At 41.7% G+C, this 27,066-nt stretch overlaps 1 protein-coding gene across 3 annotated transcripts; it reads right to left on the reverse strand.

Annotated features, from left to right (window-relative positions):
• Positions 1–1,125: 1,125 nt before the first annotated feature.
• Positions 1,126–25,944, reverse strand: LOC120053071 (prostaglandin reductase 1-like). 3 transcript variants are annotated; one of them, XR_005477439.1, is made up of 10 exons: positions 25,703–25,944; positions 23,566–23,719; positions 22,726–22,829; positions 21,689–21,856; positions 21,461–21,578; positions 21,086–21,241; positions 20,871–20,976; positions 18,645–18,763; positions 3,004–3,192; positions 1,126–2,940 (listed from the first exon to the last, which is right to left on the reverse strand). XR_005477439.1 is itself a non-coding variant. In XM_039000322.1 (9 exons), the coding sequence occupies exons 2-9, from the start codon at positions 23,671–23,673 to the stop codon at positions 3,082–3,084; spliced, it is 990 nt and encodes a 329-aa protein (XP_038856250.1). In that variant the 5' UTR covers positions 23,674–23,719; positions 25,703–25,944; the 3' UTR covers positions 1,126–3,081. The 3 variants fall into 3 exon arrangements, 1 of the variants encoding a protein (XP_038856250.1); XR_005477440.1 differs by having other exon boundaries at positions 1,126–2,729; positions 2,767–3,192; XM_039000322.1 differs by having other exon boundaries at positions 1,126–3,192.
• Positions 25,945–27,066: the final 1,122 nt, after the last annotated feature.

Genomic DNA, 27,066 nt, shown 5'->3' on the forward strand with positions numbered 1-27,066 from the left:
ACTTCTCTCCAGGAAAAACATCAGGGACAGACTGATAGTCTGCAAAAGGTACAGGGATTGGACTGCTGAGGACTGGGGTAAAGTCATTTTCTTTGATGAATCCCCTTACCGATTGTTTGGGGCATCTGGTAAAAAAAGCTTGTCCGGAGAAGACAAGGTGAGCGCTACCATCAGTCCTGTGTTATGCCAACAGTAAAGCATCCTGAGACCATTCATGTGTGGGGTTGCTTCTCAGCCAAGGAAGTGGGCTCACTCACAATTTTGCCTAAGAACACAGCCATGAATAAAGAATGGTACCAACACATCCTCTGAGAGCAACTTCTCCCAACCATCCAGGAACAGTTTGGTGATGAACAATGCCTTTTCCAGCATGATGGAGCACCTTGCCATAAGGCAAAAGTATTAACTAAGTGGCTCGGGGAACAACACATCGATATTTTGGGTCCATGGCCAGGAAACTCCCTAGACCTTTATCCCATTGAGAACTTGTGGTCAATCCTCAAGAGGCGGGTGGACAAACAAACCCACAAATTCTGACAAACTCCAAGCAATGATTATGCAAGAATGGGCTGCCATCAGTCAGGATGTGGCCCAGAAGTTAATTTATAGCAGGCCAGGGCGGATTGCAGAGGTCTTGAAAAAGAACTGTCAACACTGCAAATATTGACACTTTGCATCAACTTCATGTAATTTTCAATAAAAGCCTTTGACACTTATGAAATGCTTGTAATTATACTTCAGTATTCCATAGTAACATCTGACAAAAATATCTAAAGACACTGAAGCAGCAAACTTTGTGGAAATTCATATTTGTGTCATTCTCAAAACTTTTGGCCACGACTGTATACCATTGTGTAATGTATTGTAGTGGATGTGGGGACTACACCCTCAACCAGCGACTGTCAAACCAACACCTTTATCGTTACACCAAGAGATATGAATCCCTTTATGAGATTGCTAGGTGTTGGGTTAAGGTCACAACAGAATAAACTCAGTATATACCAGGTTATGAGGTTGCTAGGTGTTGGGTTAAGGTCACTACAGTATAAACTCAGTATAGACCAGGTTATGAGGTTGCTAGGTGTTGGGTTAAGGTCATTACAGTATAAACTCAGTATAGACCAGGTTATGAGGTTGCTAGGTGTTGGGTTAAGGTCACTACAGTATAAACTCAGTATAGACCAGGTTATGAGGTTGCTAGGTGTTGGGTTAAGGTCACTACAGTATAAACTCAGTATAGACCAGGTTATGAGGTTGTTAGGTTAAGGTCACTACAGTATAAACTCAGTATAGACCAGGTTATGAGGTTGCTAGGTGTTGGGTAAAGGTCACTACAGTATAAACTCAGTATAGACCAGGTTATGAGGTTGCTAGGTGTTGGGATAAGGTCACTACAGTATAAACCAGGTTATAAGGTTGCTAGGTGTTGGGATAAGGTCACTACAGTATAAACTCAGTATAGACCAGGTTATAAGGTTGCTAGGTGTTGGGATAAGGTCACTACAGTATAAACTCAGTATAGACCAGGTTATAAGGTTGCTAGGTGTTGGGATAAGGTCACTACAGTATAAACTCAGTATAGACCAGGTTATGAGGTTGCTAGGTGTTGGGTTAAGGTCACTACAGTATAAACTCAGTATAGACCAGGTTATGAGGTTGCTAGGTGTTGGGTTAAGGTCACTACAGTATAAACTCAGTATAGACCAGGTTATGAGGTTGCTAGGTGTTGGGTTGAGGTCACTACAGTATAAACTCAGTATAGACCAGGTTATAAGGTTGCTAGGTGTTGGGATAAGGTCAGTACAAACACGGTTGTGGGGACTGTCTGGTAATTAGTCAAATATGACATTATTGGTGTAGAAAAAGTAAATTATCAGTAGGCAGGATGTATTATAAACATTATATTGTGAAGACATGTTTATTTAGTTAATAGCATTACACTGTACCAAAACCTGTCTAGCTGTGTGTTGAATTACCCTGGACCTAAACCTGTCTAGCTGTGTGTTGAATTACACTGCACCAAAACCTGTCTAGCTGTCTGTTGAATTACACTGCACCAAAACCTGTCTAGCTGTATGTTGAATTACACTGGACCAAAACCTGTCTAGCTGTGTGTTGAATTACCCTGGACCTAAACCTGTCTAGCTGTCTGTTGAATTACACTGGACCTAAACCTGTCTAACTGTCTGTTGAATTACACTGCACCAAAACCTGTCTAGCTGTCTGTTGAATTACCCTGGAGCAAAACCTGTCTAGCTGTCTGTTGAATTACACTGGACCTAAACCTGTCTAGCGGTCTGTTGAATTACACTGGACCAAAACCTGTCCAGCTGTCTGTTGAATTACCCTGGACCTAAACCTGACTAGCTGTCTGTGGAATTACACTGTACCAAAACCTGTCTAGCTGTATGTTGAATTACACTGCACCAAAACCTGTCCAGCTGTCTGTTGAATTACACTGGACCAAAACCTGTCCAGCTGTCTGTTGAATTACCCTGGACCTAAACCTGACTAGCTGTCTGTTGAATTACACTGGACCTAAAACTGTCTAGCTGTATGTTGAATTACACTGGACCTAAACCTGTCTAGCTGTGTGTTGAATTACCCTGGACCAAAACCTGTCTAGCTGTCTGTTGAATTACACTGGACCTAAACCTGTCTAGCTGTCTGTTGAATTACACTGGACCTAAACCTGTCTAGCTGTCTGTTGAATTACACTGGACCTAAACCTGTCTAGCTGTCTGTTGAATTACACTGGACCTAAACCTGTCTAGCTGTCTGTTGAACGTGTCTATGAATAAACATGGACCAGAACACTAGTGTGACATACAGGAAGGATTCTGGAATGTTAAGTAGAAACAGATTCTGGTTCTAGAACCTGGAGTGTATGAAGTTGAGTGTTCTGGAATGTTAAGTAGAAACAGATTCTGGTTCTAGAACCTGGAGTGTAATGAAGTTGAGTGTTCTGGAATGTTAAGTAGAAACAGATTCTGCTTCTAGAACCTGGAGTGTATGAAGTTGAGTGTTCTGGAATGCTTTAGCCAGATGTTCTGGAGGAGTGTAATGTTGATTGTGACGTCATCACACCTTGACCACAGCCTTGCCGGTGTTGTCTCCCTGTAACATGCCCATGAAGGCAGCAGGCATGTTGTTGAAACCACTGGTGATGTGTTCACTGCATCTCAGCTTGCCCTGAAAGATCAACACAAACATTTCATTCTCCCCGCCAGCATCATCACTACTGTCATCACCATCATCCTCGTCGTCATCACCGTCATATTCATCATGCTTACACAGTGTTTGACAACTGTTTTCATGGATTCACATGACTCTATAAAACTACCTTCAGAAGCAATCTTTACTGGATGGGTTTCTATAGTTACTAGTGTTGTATTAGCAGTGTTCTGCTACTAGTATTGTAATACGACACTAGTAGTAGAACACTGCTAATACAACACTAGTAATAGAACACTGCTAATACAACACTAGTAATAGAACACTGCTAATACAACACTAGTAGTAGAACACTGCTAATACAACACTAGTAATAGAACACTGCTAATACAACACTAGTAATAGAACACTGCTAATACAACACTAGTAATAGAACACTGCTAATACAACACTAGTAGTAGAACACTGCTAATACAACACTAGTAGTAGAACACTGCTAATACAACACTAGTAATAGAACACTGCTAATACAACACTAGTAATAGAACACTGCTAATACAACACTAGTAATAGAACACTGCTAATACAACACTAGTAATAGAACACTGCTAATACAACACTAGTAATAGAACACTGCTAATACAACACTAGTAATAGAACACTGCTAATACAACACTAGTAATAGAACACTGCTAATACAACACTAGTAGCAGAACACTGCTAATACAACACTAGTAGCAGAACACTGCTAATACAACACTAGTAATAGAACACTGCTAATACAACACTAGTAATAGAACACTGCTAATACAACACTGGTAATAGAACACTGCTAATACAACACTGGTAATAGAACACTGCTAATACAACACTGGTAGCAGAACACTGCTAATACAACACTGGTAGCAGAACACTGCTAATACAACACTAGTAATAGAACACTAGTAGCAGAACACTGCTAATACAACACTGGTAGCAGAACACTGCTAATACAACACTAGTAATAGAACACTGCTAATACAACACTGGTAGCAGAACACTGCTAATACAACACTAGTAATAGAACACTGCTAATACAACACTAGTAATAGAACACTAGTAGCAGAACACTGCTAATACAACACTGGTAGCAGAACACTGCTAATACAACACTAGTAATAGAACACTGCTAATACAACACTAGTAATAGAACACTAGTAGTAGAACACTGCTAATACAACACTGGTAGCAGAACACTGCTAATACAACACTGGTAGTAGAACACTGCTAATACACCACTGGTAGCAGAACACTGCTAATACAACACTGGTAGTAGAACACTAGTAGCAGAACACTGCTAATACAACACTGGTAGTAGAACACTGCTAATACACCACTAGTAGCAGAACACTGCTAATACAACACTAGTAGTAGAACACTGCTAATACAACACTAGTAGTAGAACACTGCTAATACAACACTAGTAATAGAACACTGCTAATACAACACTAGTAATAGAACACTGCTAATACAACACTAGTAATAGAACACTGCTAATACAACACTAGTAATAGAACACTGCTAATACAACACTAGTAATAGAACACTGCTAATACAACACTAGTAATAGAACACTGCTAATACAACACTAGTAATAGAACACTGCTAATACAACATTAGTAACAGAACACTGCTAATACAACACTAGTAATAGAACACTGCTAATACAACACTAGTAATAGAACACTGCTAATACAACACTAGTAATAGAACACTGCTAATACAACACTAGTAATAGAACACTGCTAATACAACACTAGTAATAGAACACTGCTAATACAACACTAGTAATAGAACACTGCTAATACAACACTAGTAGTAGAACACTGCTAATACAACACTAGTAATAGAACACTGCTAATACAACACTAGTAATAGAACACTGCTAATACAACACTAGTAATAGAACACTGCTAATACAACACTAGTAATAGAACACTGCTAATACAACACTAGTAATAGAACACTGCTAATACAACACTAGTAATAGAACACTGCTAATACAACACTAGTAATAGAACACTGCTAATACAACACTAGTAATAGAACACTGCTAATACAACACTAGTAATAGAACACTGCTAATACAACACTAGTAGCAGAACACTGCTAATACAACACTAGTAATAGAACACTGCTAATACAACACTAGTAATAGAACACTGCTAATACAACACTAGTAATATAACACTGCTAATACAACACAACACTAGTAATAGAACACTGCTAATACAACACTAGTAATAGAACACTGCTAATACAACACTAGTAGTAGAACACTGCTAATACAACACTAGTAATAGAACACTGCTAATACAACACTAGTAGTAGAACACTGCTAATACAACACTAGTAATAGAACACTGCTAATACAACACTGGTAGTAGAACACTGCTAATACACCACTGGTAGCAGAACACTGCTAATACGACACTGGTAGCAGAACACTGCTAATACGACACTAGTAATAGAACACTGCTAATACGACACTAGTAATAGAACACTGCTAATACGACACTGGTAGTAGAACACTGCTAATACAACACTAGTAATAGAACACTGCTAATACAACACTAGTAATAGAACACTGCTAATACAACACTGGTAGCAGAACACTGCTAATACAACACTAGTAATAGAACACTGCTAATACACCACGGGTAGCAGAACACTGCTAATACAACACTAGTAATAGAACACTGCTAATACACCACGGGTAGCAGAACACTGCTAATACAACACTAGTAATAGAACACTGCTAATACAACACTGGTAGCAGAACACTGCTAATACAACACTAGTAATAGAACACTGCTAATACACCACGGGTAGCAGAACACTGCAAATACAACACTAGTAATAGAACACTGCTAATACAACACTAGTAGCAGAACACTGCTAATACAACACTAGTAGCAGAACACTGCTAATACAACACTGGTAATAGAACACTGGTAATAGAACCCTGGTAATATAACACTGGTAATAGAACACTGGTAATAGAACACTGGTAATAGAACACTGGTAGTAGAACACAGCTAATACAACACTAGTAGCAGAACACTGCTAATACAACACCAGTAATAGAACACTGCTAATACAACACCAGTAATAGAACACTGCTAATACAACACTAGTAGCAGAACACTGCTAATACAACACCAGTAATAGAAGACTGCTAATACAACACTAGTAATAGAACACTGCTAATACAACACTAGTAATAGAACACTGCTAATACAACACTGGTAGCAGAACACTGCTAATACAACACTGGTAGCAGAACACTGCTAATACAACACTAGTAGTAGAACACTGCTAATACAACACTGGTAATAGAACACTGCTAATACACCACGGGTAGCAGAACACTGCTAATACACCACGGGTAGCAGAACACTGCTAATACAACACTGGTAGCAGAACACTGCTAATACGACACTGGTAGCAGAACACTGCTAATACGACACTGGTAGCAGAACACTGCTAATACGACACTGTAGCAGAACACTGCTAATACGACACTGGTAGCAGAACACTGCTAATACGACACTGGTAGCAGAACACTGCTAATACGACACTGGTAGCAGAACACTGCTAATACGACACTGGTAGCAGAACACTGCTAATACGACACTGGTAGCAGAACACTGCTAATACGACACTGGTAGCAGAACACTGCTAATACGACACTGGTAGCAGAACACTGCTAATACGACACTGGTAGCAGAACACTGCTAATACGACACTGGTAGCAGAACCCTGCTAATACGACACTGGTAGCAGAACACTGCTAATACGACACTGGTAGCAGAACACTGCTAATACGACACTGGTAGCAGAACACTGCTAATACGACACTGGTAGCAGAACACTGCTAATACGACACTGGTAGCAGAACACTGCTAATACGACACTGGTAGCAGAACACTGCTAATACGACACTGGTAGCAGAACACTGCTAATACGACACTGGTAGCAGAACACTGCTAATACGACACTGGTAGCAGAACACTGCTAATACGACACTGGTAGCAGAACACTGCTAATACGACACTGGTAGCAGAACACTGCTAATACGACACTGGTAGCAGAACACTGCTAATACGACACTGGTAGCAGAACACTGCTAATACGACACTAGTAATAGAACACTGCTAATACAACACTGGTAATAGAACACCGCTAATACAACACTAGTAATAGAACACTGCTAATACAACACTGGTAGCAGAACACTGCTAATACAACACTGGTAGCAGAACACTGCTAATACAACACTAGTAGCAGAACACTGCTAATACAACACTGGTAGCAGAACACTGCTAATACAACACTGGTAGTAGAACACTGCTAATACAACACTAGTAATAGAACACTGGTAATAGAACACTGCTAATACAACACTGGTAATAGAACACTGCTAATACAACACTAGTAATAAAACACTGGTAATAGAACACTGCTAATACGACACTAGTAATAAAACACTGGTAATAGAACACTGCTAATACGACACTGGTAGCAGAACACCGCTAATACAACACTGGTAGCAGAACACTGCTAATACAACACTAGTAATAGAACACTGCTAATACAACACTAGTAATAGAACACTGCTAATACAACACTAGTAGTAGAACACTGCTAATACAACACTAGTAATAGAACACTGCTAATACAACACTAGTAATAGAACACTGCTAATACAACACTAGTAATAGAACACTGCTAATACAACACTAGTAGTAGAACACTGCTAATACAACACTAGTAGTAGAACACTGCTAATACAACACTAGTAATAGAACACTGCTAATACAACACTAGTAATAGAACACTGCTAATACAACACTAGTAATAGAACACTGCTAATACAACACTAGTAATAGAACACTGCTAATACAACACTAGTAATAGAACACTGCTAATACAACACTAGTAATAGAACACTGCTAATACAACACTAGTAATAGAACACTGCTAATACAACACTAGTAATAGAACACTGCTAATACAACACTAGTAATAGAACACTGCTAATACAACACTAGTAATAGAACACTGCTAAAACAACACTAGTAATAGAACACTGCTAATACAACACTAGTAATAGAACACTGCTAATACAACACTAGTAATAGAACACTGCTAATACAACACTGGTAGCAGAACACTGCTAATACAACACTAGTAATAGAACACTGCTAATACAACACTAGTAATAGAACACTAGTAGCAGAACACTGCTAATACAACACTGGTAGCAGAACACTGCTAATACAACACTAGTAATAGAACACTGCTAATACAACACTAGTAATAGAACACTAGTAGTAGAACACTGCTAATACAACACTGGTAGCAGAACACTGCTAATACAACACTGGTAGTAGAACACTGCTAATACACCACTGGTAGCAGAACACTGCTAATACAACACTGGTAGTAGAACACTAGTAGCAGAACACTGCTAATACAACACTGGTAGTAGAACACTGCTAATACACCACTAGTAGTAGAACACTGCTAATACACCACTAGTAGCAGAACACTGCTAATACAACACTAGTAGTAGAACACTGCTAATACAACACTAGTAGTAGAACACTGCTAATACAACACTAGTAATAGAACACTGCTAATACAACACTAGTAATAGAACACTGCTAATACAACACTAGTAATAGAACACTGCTAATACAACACTAGTAATAGAACACTGCTAATACAACACTAGTAATAGAACACTGCTAATACAACACTAGTAATAGAACACTGCTAATACAACACTAGTAGCAGAACACTGCTAATACAACACTAGTAGCAGAACACTGCTAATACAACACTAGTAATAGAACACTGCTAATACAACACTAGTAATAGAACACTGCTAATACAACACTAGTAATATAACACTGCTAATACAACACAACACTAGTAATAGAACACTGCTAATACAACACTAGTAGCAGAACACTGCTAATACAACACTAGTAGCAGAACACTGCTAATACAACACTAGTAGCAGAACACTGCTAATACAACACTAGTAATAGAACACTGCTAATACAACACTAGTAATAGAACACTGCTAATACAACACTAGTAATAGAACACTGCTAATACAACACTAGTAATAGAACACTGCTAATACAACACTAGTAATAGAACACTGCTAATACAACACTAGTAATAGAACACTGCTAATACAACACTAGTAATAGAACACTGCTAATACAACACTAGTAACAGAACACTGCTAATACAACACTAGTAATAGAACACTGCTAATACAACACTAGTAATAGAACACTGCTAATACAACACTAGTAATATAACACTGCTAATACAACACAACACTAGTAATAGAACACTGCTAATACAACACTAGTAATAGAACACTGCTAATACAACACTAGTAATAGAACACTGCTAATACAACACTAGTAATAGAACACTGCTAATACAACACTAGTAGTAGAACACTGCTAATACAACACTAGTAATAGAACACTGCTAATACAACACTAGTAGTAGAACACTGCTAATACAACACTAGTAATAGAACACTGCTAATACAACACTGGTAGTAGAACACTGCTAATACACCACTGGTAGCAGAACACTGCTAATACGACACTGGTAGCAGAACACTGCTAATACGACACTAGTAATAGAACACTGCTAATACGACACTAGTAATAGAACACTGCTAATACGACACTGGTAGTAGAACACTGCTAATACAACACTAGTAATAGAACACTGCTAATACAACACTAGTAATAGAACACTGCTAATACAACACTGGTAGCAGAACACTGCTAATACAACACTAGTAATAGAACACTGCTAATACACCACGGGTAGCAGAACACTGCTAATACAACACTAGTAATAGAACACTGCTAATACACCACGGGTAGCAGAACACTGCTAATACAACACTAGTAATAGAACACTGCTAATACAACACTGGTAGCAGAACACTGCTAATACAACACTAGTAATAGAACACTGCTAATACACCACGGGTAGCAGAACACTGCTAATACAACACTAGTAATAGAACACTGCTAATACAACACTAGTAATAGAACACTGCTAATACAACACTAGTAGCAGAACACTGCTAATACAACACTAGTAGCAGAACACTGCAAATACAACACTGGTAATAGAACACTGCTAATACAACACTGGTAATAGAACACTGCTAATACAACACTGGTAATAGAACACTGCTAATACAACACTGGTAGTAGAACACAGCTAATACAACACTAGTAGCAGAACACTGCTAATACAACACCAGTAATAGAACACTGCTAATACAACACCAGTAATAGAACACTGCTAATACAACACTAGTAGCAGAACACTGCTAATACAACACCAGTAATAGAAGACTGCTAATACAACACTAGTAATAGAACACTGCTAATACAACACTAGTAATAGAACACTGCTAATACAACACTGGTAGCAGAACACTGCTAATACAACACTGGTAGCAGAACACTGCTAATACAACACTAGTAGCAGAACACTGCTAATACAACACTGGTAGTAGAACACTGCTAATACAACACTGGTAATAGAACACTGCTAATACACCACGGGTAGCAGAACACTGCTAATACACCACGGGTAGCAGAACACTGCTAATACGACACTGGTAGCAGAACACTGCTAATACGACACTGGTAGCAGAACACTGCTAATACGACACTGGTAGCAGAACACTACTAATACGACACTGGTAGCAGAACACTGCTAATACGACACTGGTAGCAGAACACTGCTAATACGACACTGGTAGCAGAACACTGCTAATACGACACTGGTAGCAGAACACTGCTAATACGACACTGGTAGCAGAACACTGCTAATACGACACTGGTAGCAGAACACTGCTAATACGACACTGGTAGCAGAACACTGCTAATACGACACTGGTAGCAGAACACTGCTAATACGACACTGGTAGCAGAACACTGCTAATACGACACTGGTAGCAGAACACTGCTAATACGACACTGGTAGCAGAACACTGCTAATACGACACTGGTAGCAGAACACTGCTAATACGACACTGGTAGCAGAACACTGCTAATACGACACTGGTAGCAGAACACTGCTAATACGACACTGGTAGCAGAACACTGCTAATACGACACTGGTAGCAGAACACTGCTAATACGACACTGGTAGCAGAACACTGCTAATACGACACTGGTAGCAGAACACTGCTAATACGACACTGGTAGCAGAACACTGCTAATACGACACTGGTAGCAGAACACTGCTAATACGACACTGGTAGCAGAACACTGCTAATACGACACTGGTAGCAGAACACTGCTAATACGACACTGGTAGCAGAACACTGCTAATACGACACTGGTAGCAGAACACTGCTAATACGACACTGGTAGCAGAACACTGCTAATACGACACTGGTAGCAGAACACTGCTAATACGACACTGGTAGCAGAACACTGCTAATACGACACTGGTAGCAGAACACTGCTAATACGACACTGGTAGCAGAACACTGCTAATACGACACTGGTAGCAGAACACTGCTAATACACCACTGGTAGCAGAACACTGCTAATACGACACTGGTAGCAGAACACTGCTAATACGACACTGGTAGCAGAACACTGCTAATACGACACTGGTAGCAGAACACTGCTAATACGACACTGGTAGCAGAACACTGCTAATACGACACTGGTAGCAGAACACTGCTAATACGACACTGGTAGCAGAACACTGCTAATACGACACTGGTAGCAGAACACTGCTAATACAACACTAGTAATAGAACACTGCTAATACAACACTGGTAATAGAACACCGCTAATACAACACTAGTAATAGAACACTGCTAATACAACACTAGTAGCAGAACACTGCTAATACAACACTGGTAGCAGAACACTGCTAATACAACACTAGTAGCAGAACACTGCTAATACAACACTGGTAGCAGAACACTGCTAATACAACACTGGTAGTAGAACACTGCTAATACAACACTAGTAATAGAACACTGCTAACACAACACTGGAAGTACAACACTGGTAATAGAACACTGCTAATACAACACTAGTAATAAAACACTGGTAATAGAACACTGCTAATACGACACTAGTAATAAAACACTGGTAATAGAACACTGCTAATACGACACTGGTAGCAGAACACCGCTAATACAACACTGGTAGCAGAACACTGCTAATACAACACTGGTAGTAGAACAGTGGTAATAGAAAACTGGTAATATAATCCTGGTAATATAACACTAGTAGCAGAACACTGCTAATACAACACTAGTAGCAGAACACTGCTAATACAACACTAGTAGCAGAACACTGCTAATACAACACTAGTAGCAGAACACTGCTAATACAACACTAGTAGCAGAACACTGCTAATACAACACTAGTAGCAGAACACTGCTAATACAACACTAGTAGCAGAACACTGCTAATACAACACTAGTAGCAGAACACTGCTAATACAACACTAGTAGCAGAACACTGCTAATACAACACTAGTAGCAGAACACTGCTAATACAACACTAGTAATAGAACACTAGTAGCAGAACACTGCTAATACAACACTAGTAGTAGAACACTGCTAATACAACACTAGTAGTAGAACACTGCTAATACAACACAAATAGTAGAACACTGCTAATACAACACTAGTAGCAGAACACTGCTAATACAACACTAGTAATAGAACACTGCTAATACAACACTAGTAGTAGAACACTGCTAATACAACACTAGTAATAGAACACTGCTAATACAACACTAGTAATAGAACACTGCTAATACAACACTAGTAGTAGAACACTGCTAATACAACACTAGTAATAGAACACTGCTAATACAACACTAGTAGTAGAACACTGCTAATACAACACTAGTAATAGAACACTGCTAATGCAACACTAGTAATAGAACACTGCTAATGCAACACTAGTAGCAGAACACTGCTAATACAACACTAGTAGCAGAACCCTGCTAATACAACACTAGTAATAGAACCCTGCTAATACAACACTAGTAGCAGAACACTGCTAATACACCACTGGTAGCAGAACACTGCTAATACACCACTGGTAGCAGAACACTGCTAATACACCACTGGTAGCAGAACACTGCTAATACGACACTGGTAGCAGAACACTGCTAATACGACACTGGTAGCAGAACACTGCTAATACGACACTGGTAGCAGAACACTGCTAATACGACACTGGTAGCAGAACACTGCTAATACGACACTGGTAGCAGAACAATGCTAATACGACACTGGTAGCAGAACACTGCTAATACGACACTGGTAGCAGAACACTGCTAATACGACACTGGTAGCAGAACACTGCTAATACGACACTGGTAGCAGAACACTGCTAATACGACACTGGTAGCAGAACACTGCTAATACGACACTGGTAGCAGAACACTGCTAATACGACACTGGTAGCAGAACACTGCTAATACGACACTGGTAGCAGAACACTGCTAATACGACACTGGTAGCAGAACACTGCTAATACGACACTGGTAGCAGAACACTGCTAATACGACACTGGTAGCAGAACACTGCTAATACGACACTGGTAGCAGAACACTGCTAATACGACACTGGTAGCAGAACACTGCTAATACGACACTGGTAGCAGAACACTGCTAATACGACACTGGTAGCAGAACACTGCTAATACGACACTGGTAGCAGAACACTGCTAATACGACACTGGTAGCAGAACACTGCTAATACGACACTGGTAGCAGAACACTGCTAATACGACACTGGTAGCAGAACACTGCTAATACGACACTGGTAGCAGAACACTGCTAATACGACACTGGTAGCAGAACACTGCTAATACGACACTGGTAGCAGAACACTGCTAATACGACACTGGTAGCAGAACACTGCTAATACGACCACTGGTAGCAGAACACTGCTAATACGACACTGGTAGCAGAACACTGCTAATACGACACTGGTAGCAGAACACTGCTAATACGACACTGGTAGCAGAACACTGCTAATACGACACTGGTACCAGAACACTGCTAATACGACACTGGTACCAGAACACTGCTAATACGACACTGGTAGCAGAACACTGCTAATACGACACTGGTAGCAGAACACTGCTAATATGACACTGCTAATACAACACTGGTAGCAGAGCACTGCTAATACAACACTGGTAGCAGAACACTGCTAATACGACACTCGTAGCAGAACACTGCTAATATGACACTGCTAATACAACACTGGTAGCAGAGCACTGCTAATACGACACTGGTAGCAGAACACTGCTAATACGACACTGGTAGCAGAACACTGCTAATATGACACTGCTAATACAACACTGGTAGCAGAGCACTGCTAATACAACACTGGTAGCAGAACACTGCTAATACAACACTGGTAGCAGAACACTGCTAATACAACACTGGTAATAGAACACTGCAAATACAACACTGGTAATAGAACACTGCAAATACAACACTGGTAATAGAACACTGCTAATACAACACTAGTAGCAGAACACTGCTAATACAACACTAGTAATAAAACACTGCTAATACAACACTGGTAGTAGAACACGTGTAATACAACACTTGTAATAGAACACTGGTAATATAACACTAGTAGCAGAACACTGCTAATACACCACTGGTAGCAGAACCCTGCTAATACACCACTGGTAGCAGAACCCTGCTAATACACCACTGGTAGCATAAGGTGAATGCACCAATTTGTAAGTCGCTCTGGATAAGAGCGTCTGCTAAATGACTTAAATGTAAATGTAAATGTAGCAGAACCCTGCTAATACACCACTGGTAGCAGAACCCTGCTAATACGACACTGGTAGCAGAACACTGCTAATATGACACTGCTAATACAACACTGGTAATAGAACACTGCTAATACAACACTGGTAAAAGAACACTGCAAATACAACACTGGTAATAGAACACTGCAAATACAACACTAGTAACAGAACACTGCTAATACAACCCTAGTAATAGAACACTGCTAATACAACACTAGTAGCAGAACACTGCTAATACAACACTAGTAATAGAACACTGCTAATATAACACTAGTAGCAGAACACTGCTAATATAACACTAGTAGCAGAACACTGCTAATACAACACTGGTAATAGAACACTGCTAATACAACACTGGTAATAGAACACGTGTAATACAACACTAGTAGTAGAACACATGTAATACAACACTTGTAATAGAACACTGCTAATACAAAACTAGTAGCAGAACACTGCTAATACAACACTGGTAGCAGAACACTGCAAATACAACACTAGTAATAGAACACTGCTAATACAACACTAGTAATAGAACACGTGTAATACAACACTGGTAGTAGAACACGTGTAATACAACACTAGTAGCAGAACACGTGTAATACAACACTAGTAGCAGAACACTGCTAATACAACACTAGTAGTAGAACACTGCAAATACAACACTGGTAGCAGAACACTGCTAATGCAACACTAGTAGCAGAACACTGCTAATACAACACTAGTAGTAGAACACTGGTAATAGAACACTAGTAATAGAACACTGGTAATACAACACTGGTAGTAGAACACTAGTAATAGAACACTAGTAATAGAACACTAGTAATAAAACACTGCTAATACAACACTAGTAATAGAACACTGCTAATACAACACTGGTAGCAGAACACTGCTAATACAACACTAGTAGCAGAACACTGCTAATACAACACTAGTAGTAGAACACTGCTAATACAACACTAGTAGTAGAACACTGGTAATAGAACACTAGTAATACAACACTAGTAATAGAACACTGCTAATACAACACTGGTAGCAGAACACTGCTAATACAACACTGGTAATAGAACACTGCTAATACAACACTGGTAGCAGAACACTGCTAATACAACACTAGTAGTAGAACACTGCTAATACAACACTAGTAATAGAACACTGCTAACACAACACTAGTAATAGAACACTGCTAACACAACACTAGTAATAGAACACTGCTAACACAACACTAGTAGTAGAACACTGCTAATACAACACTAGTAGCAGAACACTGCTAATACAACACTAGTAGCAGAACACTGCTAATACAACACTAGTAGCAGAACACTGCTAATACAACACTAGCAGCAGAACACTGCTAATACAACACTAGCAGCAGAACACTGCTAATACAACACTAGTAGCAGAACACTGCTAATACAACACTAGTAATAGAACACTGCTAATACAACACTAGTAGCAGAACACTGCTAATACAACACTAGTAGTAGAACACTGCTAATACAACACTAGTAGTAGAACACTGGTAATAGAACACTAGTAATACAACACTAGTAATAGAACACTGCTAATACAACACTGCTAATACAACACTGGTAGCAGAACACTGCTAATACAACACTAGTAGTAGAACACTGCTAATACAACACTAGTAATAGAACACTGCTAATACAACACTAGTAATAGAACACTGCTAATACAACACTAGTAATAGAACACTGCTAATACAACACTAGTAATAGAACACTGCTAATACAACACTAGTAATAGAACACTGCTAATACAACACTAGTAGCAGAACACTGCTAATACAACACTAGTAGCAGAACACTGGTAGTAGAACACTGGTAATAGAACACTGGTAGTAGAACACTGGTAATAGAACACTAGTAGCAGAACACTGCTAATACAACACTAGTAGTAGAACACTGCTAATACAACACTAGTAATAGAACACTGCTAACACAACACTAGTAATAGAACACTGCTAACACAACACTAGTAATAGAACACTGCTAACACAACACTAGTAATAGAACACTGCTAACACAACACTAGTAATAGAACACTGCTAATACAACACTGGTAGCAGAACACTGCTAATACAACACTGGTAGCAGAACACTGCTAATACAACACTAGTAGCAGAACACTGCTAATACAACACTAGTAGCAGAACACTGCTAATACAACACTAGTAGCAGAACACTGCTAATACAACACTAGTAGTAGAACACTGCTAATACAACACTAGTAGCAGAACACTGGTAATACAACACTGGTAATAGAAAACTGCTAATAGAACACTGGTAATAGAACACTAGTAGTAGAATACTGGTAATAGAACACTAGTAGTAGAATACTGGTAATACAACACTGGTAATAGAACACTGGTAATACAACACTAGTAGTAGAACACTGGTAATAGAACACTAGTAATACAACACTGGTAATACAACACTGGTAATAGAACACTGTTAATACAACACTAGTAATAGAACACTGTTAATACAACACTAGTAGTAGAACACTGCTAATACAACACTAGTAGTAGAACACTGGTAATAGAACACTAGTAATACAACACTAGTAACAGAACACTGCTAATACAACACTAGTAGCAGAACACTGCTAATACAACACTAGTAATAGAACACTGCTAATACAACACTAGTAATAGAACACTGCTAATACAACACTAGTAATAGAACACTGCTAATACAACACTAGTAGCAGAACACTGCTAATACAACACTAGTAATAGAACACTGCTAATATAACACTAGTAGCAGAACACTGCTAATATAACACTAGTAGCAGAACACTAATAATACAACACTAGTAGTAGAACACTGCTAATACAACACTAGTAGTAGAACACTGCTAATACAACACTAGTAGTAGAACACTGCTAATACAACACTAGTAGCAGAACACTGCTAATACAACACTAGTAATAGAACACTGTTAATAGAACACTGCTAATACAACACTAGTAGTAGAACACTGGTAATAGAACACTAGTAATAGAACACTGGTAATACAACACTGGTAGTAGAACACTGCTAATACAACACTAGTAGTAGAACACTGCTAATACAACACTAGTAGTACAACACTGGTAATACAGCACTAGTAGTACAACACTGGTAATAGAACACTAGTAGTAGAAAACTGGTAATACAACACTGGTAATACAACACTGGTAATACAACACTAGTAGTACAATACTGGTAATATAACACTAGTAGTAGAATACTGGTAATACAACACTGGTAATACAACACTGGTAATACAACACTGGTAATACAACACTGGTAATACAACACTGGTAATAGAACACTAGTAATACAACACTGGTAATAGAACACTAGTAATAAAACACTAATACTACAACACTAGTAATAGAACACTGCTAATGCAACACTGGTATAAAAAAACACTGGTAATAAAACACTGGTTATAGAATCCTGGTATTAGAATACTGGTAATAAAACACTGGTAGTAGAACAATAGTAATAGAACCCTGCTAGTAGAACCCTCTCTCTGTACCTCAGTCATCCAGGCCATCAGCCTCCTCAGTGACTGCTGGTGTTTGAGTTTCCAGCGAGCACACAGGAAGCCCTCCATCCTCAGCTGTTTGAAGATCATATGGGTGTGTACATACGGCCCTGAAATATAAATAAATACATGTCTGTGGTGCGGACAGTAGCCCTGTCTGTGGTGCGGACAGTAGACCTGTCTGTGGTGCGGACAGTATACCTGTCTGTGGTGCGGACAGTAGACCTGTCTGTGGTGCGGACAGTAGACCTGTCTGTGGTGCGGACAGTAGACCTGTCTGTGGTGCGGACAGTAGACCTGTCTGTGGTGCGGACAGTAGACCTGTCTGTGGTGCGGACAGTAGACCTGTCTGTGGTGCGGACAGTAGCCCTGTCTGTGGTGCGGACAGTAGCCCTGTCTGTGGTGCGGACAGTAGACCTGTCTGTGGTGCGGACAGTAGACCTGTCTGTGGTGCGGACAGTAGACCTGTCTGTGGTGCGGACAGTAGACCTGTCTGTGGTGCGGACAGTAGACCTGTCTGTGGTGCGGACAGTAGACCTGTCTGTGGTGCGGACAGTAGACCTGTCTGTGGTGCGGACAGTAGACCTGTCTGTGGTGCGGACAGTAGACCTGTCTGTGGTGCGGACAGTAGACCTGTCTGTGGTGCGGACAGTAGACCTGTCTGTGGTGCGGACAGTAGCCCTGTCTGTGGTGCGGACAGTAGACCTGTCTGTGGTGCGGACAGTAGCCCTGTCTGTGGTGCGGACAGTAGACCTGTCTGTGGTGCGGACAGTAGACCTGTCTGTGGTGCGGACAGTAGACCTGTCTGTGGTGCGGACAGTATACCTGTCTGTGGTGAGGACAGTATACCTGTCTGTGGTGCGGACAGTAGACCTGTCTGTGGTGCGGACAGTATACCTGTCTGTGGTGCGGACAGTATACCTGTCTGTGGTGCGGACAGTATACCTGTCTGTGGTGCGGACAGTATACCTGTCTGTGGTGCGGACAGTAGACCTGTCTGTGGTGCGGACAGTAGACCTGTCTGTGGTGCGGACAGTAGCCCTGTCTGTGGTGCGGACAGTAGACCCGTCTGTGGTGCGGACAGTAGACCCGTCTGTGGTGCGGACAGTAGACCCGTCTGTGGTGCGGACAGTATACCCGTCTGTGGTGCGGACAGTATACCCGTCTGTGGTGCGGACAGTATACCCGTCTGTGGTGCGGACAGTATACCCGTCTGTGGTGCGGACAGTATACCCGTCTGTGGTGCGGACAGTATACCCGTCTGTGGTGCGGACAGTATACCCGTCTGTGGTGCGGACAGTATACCCGTCTGTGGTGCGGACAGTATACCCGTCTGTGGTGCGGACAGTATACCCGTCTGTGGTGCGGACAGTATACCCGTCTGTGGTGCGGACAGTATACCCGTCTGTGGTGCGGACAGTATACCCGTCTGTGGTGCGGACAGTATACCCGTCTGTGGTGCGGACAGTAGCCCTGTCTGTGGTGCGGACAGTAGACCTGTCTGTGGTGCGGACAGTAGACCTGTCTGTGGTGCGGACAGTAGCCCCGTCTGTGGTGCGGACAGTAGACCCGTCTGTGGTGCGGACAGTATACCCGTCTGTGGTGCGGACAGTAGACCCGTCTGTGGTGCGGACAGTAGACCCGTCTGTGGTGCGGACAGTATACCCGTCTGTGGTGCGGACAGTATACCCGTCTGTGGTGCGGACAGTATACCCGTCTGTGGTGCGGACAGTATACCCGTCTGTGGTGCGGACAGTATACCCGTCTGTGGTGCGGACAGTATACCCGTCTGTGGTGCGGACAGTATACCCGTCTGTGGTGCGGACAGTATACCCGTCTGTGGTGCGGACAGTATACCCGTCTGTGGTGCGGACAGTATACCCGTCTGTGGTGCGGACAGTATACCCGTCTGTGGTGCGGACAGTATACCCGTCTGTGGTGCGGACAGTAGCCCTGTCTGTGGTGCGGACAGTAGACCTGTCTGTGGTGCGGACAGTATACCTGTCTGTGGTGCGGACAGTAGACCTGTCTGTGGTGCGGACAGTATACCTGTCTATGGTGTGGACAGTATACCTGTCTATGGTGTGGACAGTATACCTGTCTGTGGTGCGGACAGTATACCTGTCTGTGGTGCGGACAGTATACCTGTCTGTGGTGCGGACAGTATACCTGTCTGTGGTGCGGACAGTATACCTGTCTGTGGTGCGGACAGTATACCTGTCTGTGGTGTGGTGTCGTTGTACATGGAGATGCTTCCACACACAGCTATTCTGCCGAACTCTCTCATCTGAGGCATCACTACACTGGAGAACTTCCCACCAACCTGAACAGAGAGAGAGAGAGAGAGAGAGATTGAGCTTTGACACACACACAAATGTCCATACACACGCCTGTCCACACACACAAATAGTGTGTGTGTGCAGTGACCTCACATTCTCAAAGTAGCAGTCGTATCCGTGTGGCGCGGCCTCCCTGAGTGATTCCTCCAGAGAGGTGGCAGTCTTGTAGTTGAAGACCTGGTCAAAACCCAGCTCCTTTAGATAGGACACCTTGGAATCTGTCCCAGCACAGCCCACCACTCTGCAGCCCTGAGGGAGGGAGGGAGGGAGGGAGGGAGGGAGGGAGGGAGGGAGGGAGGGAGGGAGGGAGGGAGGGACAGACACTGACTCACTATACATTATGAAAGTCACTGGTAACACACAGAGACACATGGAATATAGAACACAACTTGTCCTCATCTTCAGGAAGTAACTAACACTGTGGAGACGTTGTGGGAACGCTCTGGAAACGTTGGGGGAATGTTGTACCTTGATCTTGGCGATCTGTCCCACCACTGAGCCCACGGCCCCTGCTGCAGCGTTCACCAGAAGAGTCTCCCCCTTCTTTATCTCACACACCTCCTCTAGTCCATACAGAGCTGTCAAACTAGAGAGATATCATCATCACTATTATAACTGTATATCACACACCTCAACCACACAGGGCAGTCTGCATATCTATCTATCTATCAAGAGAGATCCATCCATCCATCCTACCCAGGCATGCCGATGGCCCCCAGGGCCAGGGAGAGGGGGATGTCCTGGGGCCAGTCGGGCAGCACAGGGGTCAGCTCTGCCCCATCACACACCCAGTGACTCCTCCATCCACAATCACTGACCACATGGCAGCCAACCGGGAAGCTGGGGTTATAGCTCTGGATCACCCTGGAGAGAGGGGGGGAGAGCGAGAGAGAGGGAGAGAGAGAGAAAGGTGAGTGTGTGTCAACATGAGTGTCAGTCAGTCTATAGTGTGTCAACATGAGTCTCAGTCAGTCTATAGTGTGTCAACATGACTGTCAGTCAGTCTATAGTGTGTCAACATGAGTGTCAGTCAGTCTATAGTGTGTCAACATGAGTCTCAGTCAGTCTATAGTGTGTCAACATGAGTCTCAGTCAGTCTATAGTGTGTCAACATGAGTGTCAGTCAGTCTATAGTGTGTCAACATGACTGTCAGTCAGTCTATAGTGTGTCAACATGAGTCTCAGTCAGTCTATAGTGTGTCAACATGAGTGTCAGTCAGTCTATAGTGTGTCAACATGAGTGTCAGTCAGTCTATAGTGTGTCAACATGAGTGTCAGTCAGTCTATAGTGTGTCAACATGAGTCTCAGTCAGTCTATAGTGTGTCAACATGAGTGTCAGTCAGTCTATAGTGTGTCAACATGAGTGTCAGTCAGTCTATAGTGTGTCAACATGAGTCTCAGTCAGTCTATAGTGTGTCAACACGAGTGTCAGTCAGTCTATAGTGTGTCAACATGAGTCTCAGTCAGTCTATAGTGTGTCAACATGAGTCTCAGTCAGTCTGTAGTGTGTCGACATGAGTCTCAGTTAGTCTATAGTTTGTCAACATGAGTCTCAGTCAGTCTATAGTGTGTCAGTCAGTCTATAGTGTGTCAACATGACTGTCAGTCAGTCTATAGTGTGTCAACATGACTGTCAGTCAGTCTATAGTGTGTCAGTCAACATGAGTGTCAGTCAGTCTATAATGTGTTTGCATCCACATGCCCGCCTCCCTCCCCCATAATGTGCCCTTACTTGGCAACTTGGGACCCAATCATCACGTCTCCCTCCTTCATCATCGTCTGGCTGTAGGGTCTCATGTAAGGATCCACACTGAGGAACACAGCCTCCAACAGCACCTGAACAGTGGTCTATTCATTAGTACACACCGTAGCAAAACATTTTGCAACTGAAAATATTTTGCTACATAAATGTATAATTTGTTAAGGGGTATATTCATTAGTGGACACCGTTTTGCAAAGAAAACACGTGTTTTTTGTTGGAAAAATTCTGATTAGTCCCAACCCGTTTCGGCCCAGATAACCTGTTTCTAGTACAAATGTATTAACCACAGGTTATCAAGTCATTTCACATGCCATGGAACATGTTAGAAATGCAAAAGGAACGTGTTCATTTTGTGTGAAGTTCCCGGTAGGGCTTCAGTACGTGTCCAAGACCATTTTCCCCTCTGGGACATTAAAGGGCAATTCCGCCACTTTTCAACTTCATATTCTTTATCTCCAGCCCCAATCCAGTGTCTACATGTGAAAACAGTGTGTTTCTGTGATCCTTGGTTAAAAAGAGAAGAAGGTCCTCAAAAAGTATTCTCTGTGACGTCACAGGGTAGAATTAAAACAGTGATTTCTTGCTCCCCGCGTCACCGCAAAATCTCAGTGTTAGATAAACACTGTTTTTAAAAATATTTTAACTTTTGATGATGTCATCAAGTAGAACCTTTTTAAAGTTATATATTTTTTCTACAAAACATAGAAATGCAACATTTCCACATATGTGGACACTGGTATTGTGCTGCATATGATGAAGATACGGTTGGAAAAGGGTGGAATTGCCCTTCAAAGTCTATCCTATCCTCACCTGTCCATTCTTGGGCTGTGGCAGCGTCTCCTCCCTCAGATGGAAGTCACTAGCCTTGGGGAAACCCTGGAAGTGCTGGCGTAACGTCCAAGCCTTGGACACAACCATGGTGCTCTGCTCCTCTGGTCTAAAACAGTAGATCTGTAGAGACGGGCTGGAGGGAAGAGGATGAGGAGACAGCGGTATGAGTGTATGAGAGAGACAGAGGTATGAGAGAGACAGATGTATGAGAGAGACAGAGGTATGAGTGTATGAGAGAGACAGAGTTATGAGTGTATGAGAGAGACAGAGGTATGAGAGAGACAGATGTATGACTGTATGAGAGACAGAGGGAGATATAGAACATGTGTTGTGTGTCTTCGGTTGAAATCACAGCGTAAATATTTGCATTCCTTTGTGCATATGCTAATAAATCCTATCACAGCTATGTTTACTCAGGGCAGGTCATGAAAACGACTTTGTCCCAATGTTTTCTCAGGGCAGGTCTTGAAAACTATTGTTTAGGCATGTTTACTCAGGGCAGGTCATGAAAACTATTGTTATGACATAAAAACAGATTAAGCTACTTTGGGTTGGGAGCAAAAATACATTTTCATTCTCTACTGCAAGATATTGGACAATAAAGTATTATTCTTGTAATTCAAATGATTCTACTTCTTTACCTGAGTATGCTGATTACTGCAGCATAAAACTCAGGGGCGCAACTTTTGGTTTTAGAAGTGGGGGGGATAACAATAAATATATTATTAACAGCCTACCCGACCGCTTGGAGGCGTCCGCATGGTCCTAAAGCACACATTTGCCTCGTTTTGTATCACATTCCAATGATAAAACTGGGGCGGACAAAATTGAAATTTCTGCATGCCCCCTGTCCGTCCCACGTCCCCAGTGAAAGTTGCGCCCCTGATAAAACTGAAGTATGTCCAGCTATCCTAGTCTTCACACTCTACATTTTATTTTCTGATTGAACATTTATTTAACTAGGCAAGTCAGTTAAGAACAAATTCTTATTTACGATGACGGCCTACCCCGGACAATGCTGGGCCAATTGTGCGGCGCCCAATCACAGCCTGATGTGATATAGCCTGGATTTGAACCAGAGACTGTAGTGACACCTCTTGCACTGAGATGCAGTGCCTCAGACCACTGCACCACTCGGCAGCCCATGTACATCAAGTACATTCCTTACCTAGCTATATTTCACTGTGTAAAGATGATTAAATATTGTCATCTATGTTTTCCATTCAAGTATTTGGTAATTGAATGGAATAGACATCTAAGCACTGCCACTGTGGATTTCCGAAAGCTTCATTTCAGCTACTTTGCAACAGTGTTGCTATGGGTTACTTTATAGGTGGCAGTAACGACTTTCATCTCGACTGTCCACTAGATACAGAGAAATGACACCACCAGCAATGAACACCCCAGCTTTGCTTTATCTTGGCCAGGTCGCAGTTGCAAATGAGAACTTGTTATCAACTAGCCTACCTGGTTAAATAAAGGTGAAATAAATCAAATTATAAATAAAAAAATAAAGCAGCCGTTCAGAATTAAATGTAGTTGTGATGAATGAGCTTTTATGGAATGCAATATATGCACGTGTTCAGACAAGACAACTCAACCCAAGGCTGGTCCCAGATCTGTTTGTTTGCCAACTGTAGCCAACATGCAACCAACTCCTATTCCTATAGTCGTTGTCTGTGGTTGAAGTTTAATTATTGGTTTGAAACAGACGACCAAACTATTCTATGCTAGCCGTTATGCTTAATGTTAAACTGATCAATATGTGTTGTTAATTCAACGTTTCTCAGGCGTCAACATGCGGAATAGACCTACTTCAGCAACAACAACAAAAAGGCGAGGAGCGGAGGAACCCGCCCGTGGGCTACATGCGTGCTGGTAAGCATCTCATCCAAGCAGCCAGATAACGGAATGGGACTAGTCCTACTTTTAACTAAAACGAATCCTCACTCGTACGATATCCGTTAGTAAACGCGTATTTACGCCACCGCGAAATCGACTGAATGAGTGTAGGCCAACGTCTCCTAAACGCGGAACTTGTAAATTCGATAAACATTTGTACTAGACAAACACTGAATATTAAGGTAGAAAGTGTGGATATGTCTGTTTACTTTACCGTTTGGTCCGTGCGTGCGCGTCTGCTATTTCAGTTCAGGCTCGCCCACGGCTGCTGGAGAAAGTTGGCTTGTCGGTGGATCTCAGGATTGGGTATAGTAACCGATCTGTCGTAGTGTCCGGAAGGGAACTGTGGGCTTTGTCACTGGCATTGGAGTTATAACGTTGCCTAACCTTTCACCCTAATATTTCCTCACCGACCGAAAAAGCGGAATCATTGAACAGTGGCACGCTCTGCAGTGACAGAAGTTGTAGCCTAATGCTACGTTCATAACCAAGTGGAAAGGTAGTATTTGCCATGTACGACTGGGGGGGAAATCCTCTTGAACGTCCCCTCCAACTGGTAATTACTAGAGGAAAACACGTCTATCATCCCGGAGCTCAGACTTCTCCCACATGCTGACCTTTGTCGTCATCTACTAAGAAAATTACTTCCAGAACAGCATTTTCTGCAGTTAAGTGCAACAAAACTTTATTTATAAAAAGTAATCTATTAATATGGTTTTGTAACACTATAATTTGTTTACAAGCATGTCCATGGTTGATGTCCATGGTTGATGCAGCTTGTTGGCTTTTAGCCAGTTGCAGTTTCTCAAAGAGTTCAAAGCATATGAATGCATTCAACTGGTATTATGACTTCACAACTGGTACTTACCACCTTGCCACTTTGCTGTGAATGCAGCATTACTCCGTCAATTTATGCTGCATTCATAAACACGTGGGAATGTGGTTATTACTAGAGGTGTGCCGATTAGTCGGACAAACAAGTATAGTGAAGGAAATGAGCAATTCTCTTGATACGATTATGATCCGAGTATTCTTTTTATTATCCGTGATCGGAAACGCATCTTTCTCATGTCAGTCAGTCAAGTGAGGTGCTGCTACATCATCTAAATAGCTCAACTGGCTAGTTTGCCTGTCTGTAAGGAGAAGGGTGGGCTGTATATTGATCCTGCTGCACTGATTGGACAGAGTAAAGCTGTATGTCTCTGTCCACTCGCTTCATAATTTCACCCGATCACTTTCACTTCTGTTTCGGTGTGATCATTCACGTTAGCCTGCTGCTATGATAAATCACATGGCAAGGACGTTTGCTATCAAGCATCAATGTGCTTTATATCTAACAAACGGGTGAGGGTAGGGGAAAAAGATGAAACGCCAACTCGCATTCTGACTGATAGCAAAATGTCTGCCCACAGCAAGTTGAGGACACACAGACACAGGTCAAACACACACACCCCCCGCAGCTCCTACTCTGCAGGTTGTTTGGTCTATAAATGTGCAGGGAGATAGGTATTTGCCAACATCCCCATGTTAAAACATTGACGTTTTTTACAAGCACGAGTATCATCCGATCCAACTATC

This window comes from Salvelinus namaycush, chromosome 8, assembly GCF_016432855.1.
Source record: "Salvelinus namaycush isolate Seneca chromosome 8, SaNama_1.0, whole genome shotgun sequence".
In the NCBI taxonomy this organism is placed as follows: Eukaryota; Metazoa; Chordata; class Actinopteri; order Salmoniformes; family Salmonidae; genus Salvelinus; species Salvelinus namaycush.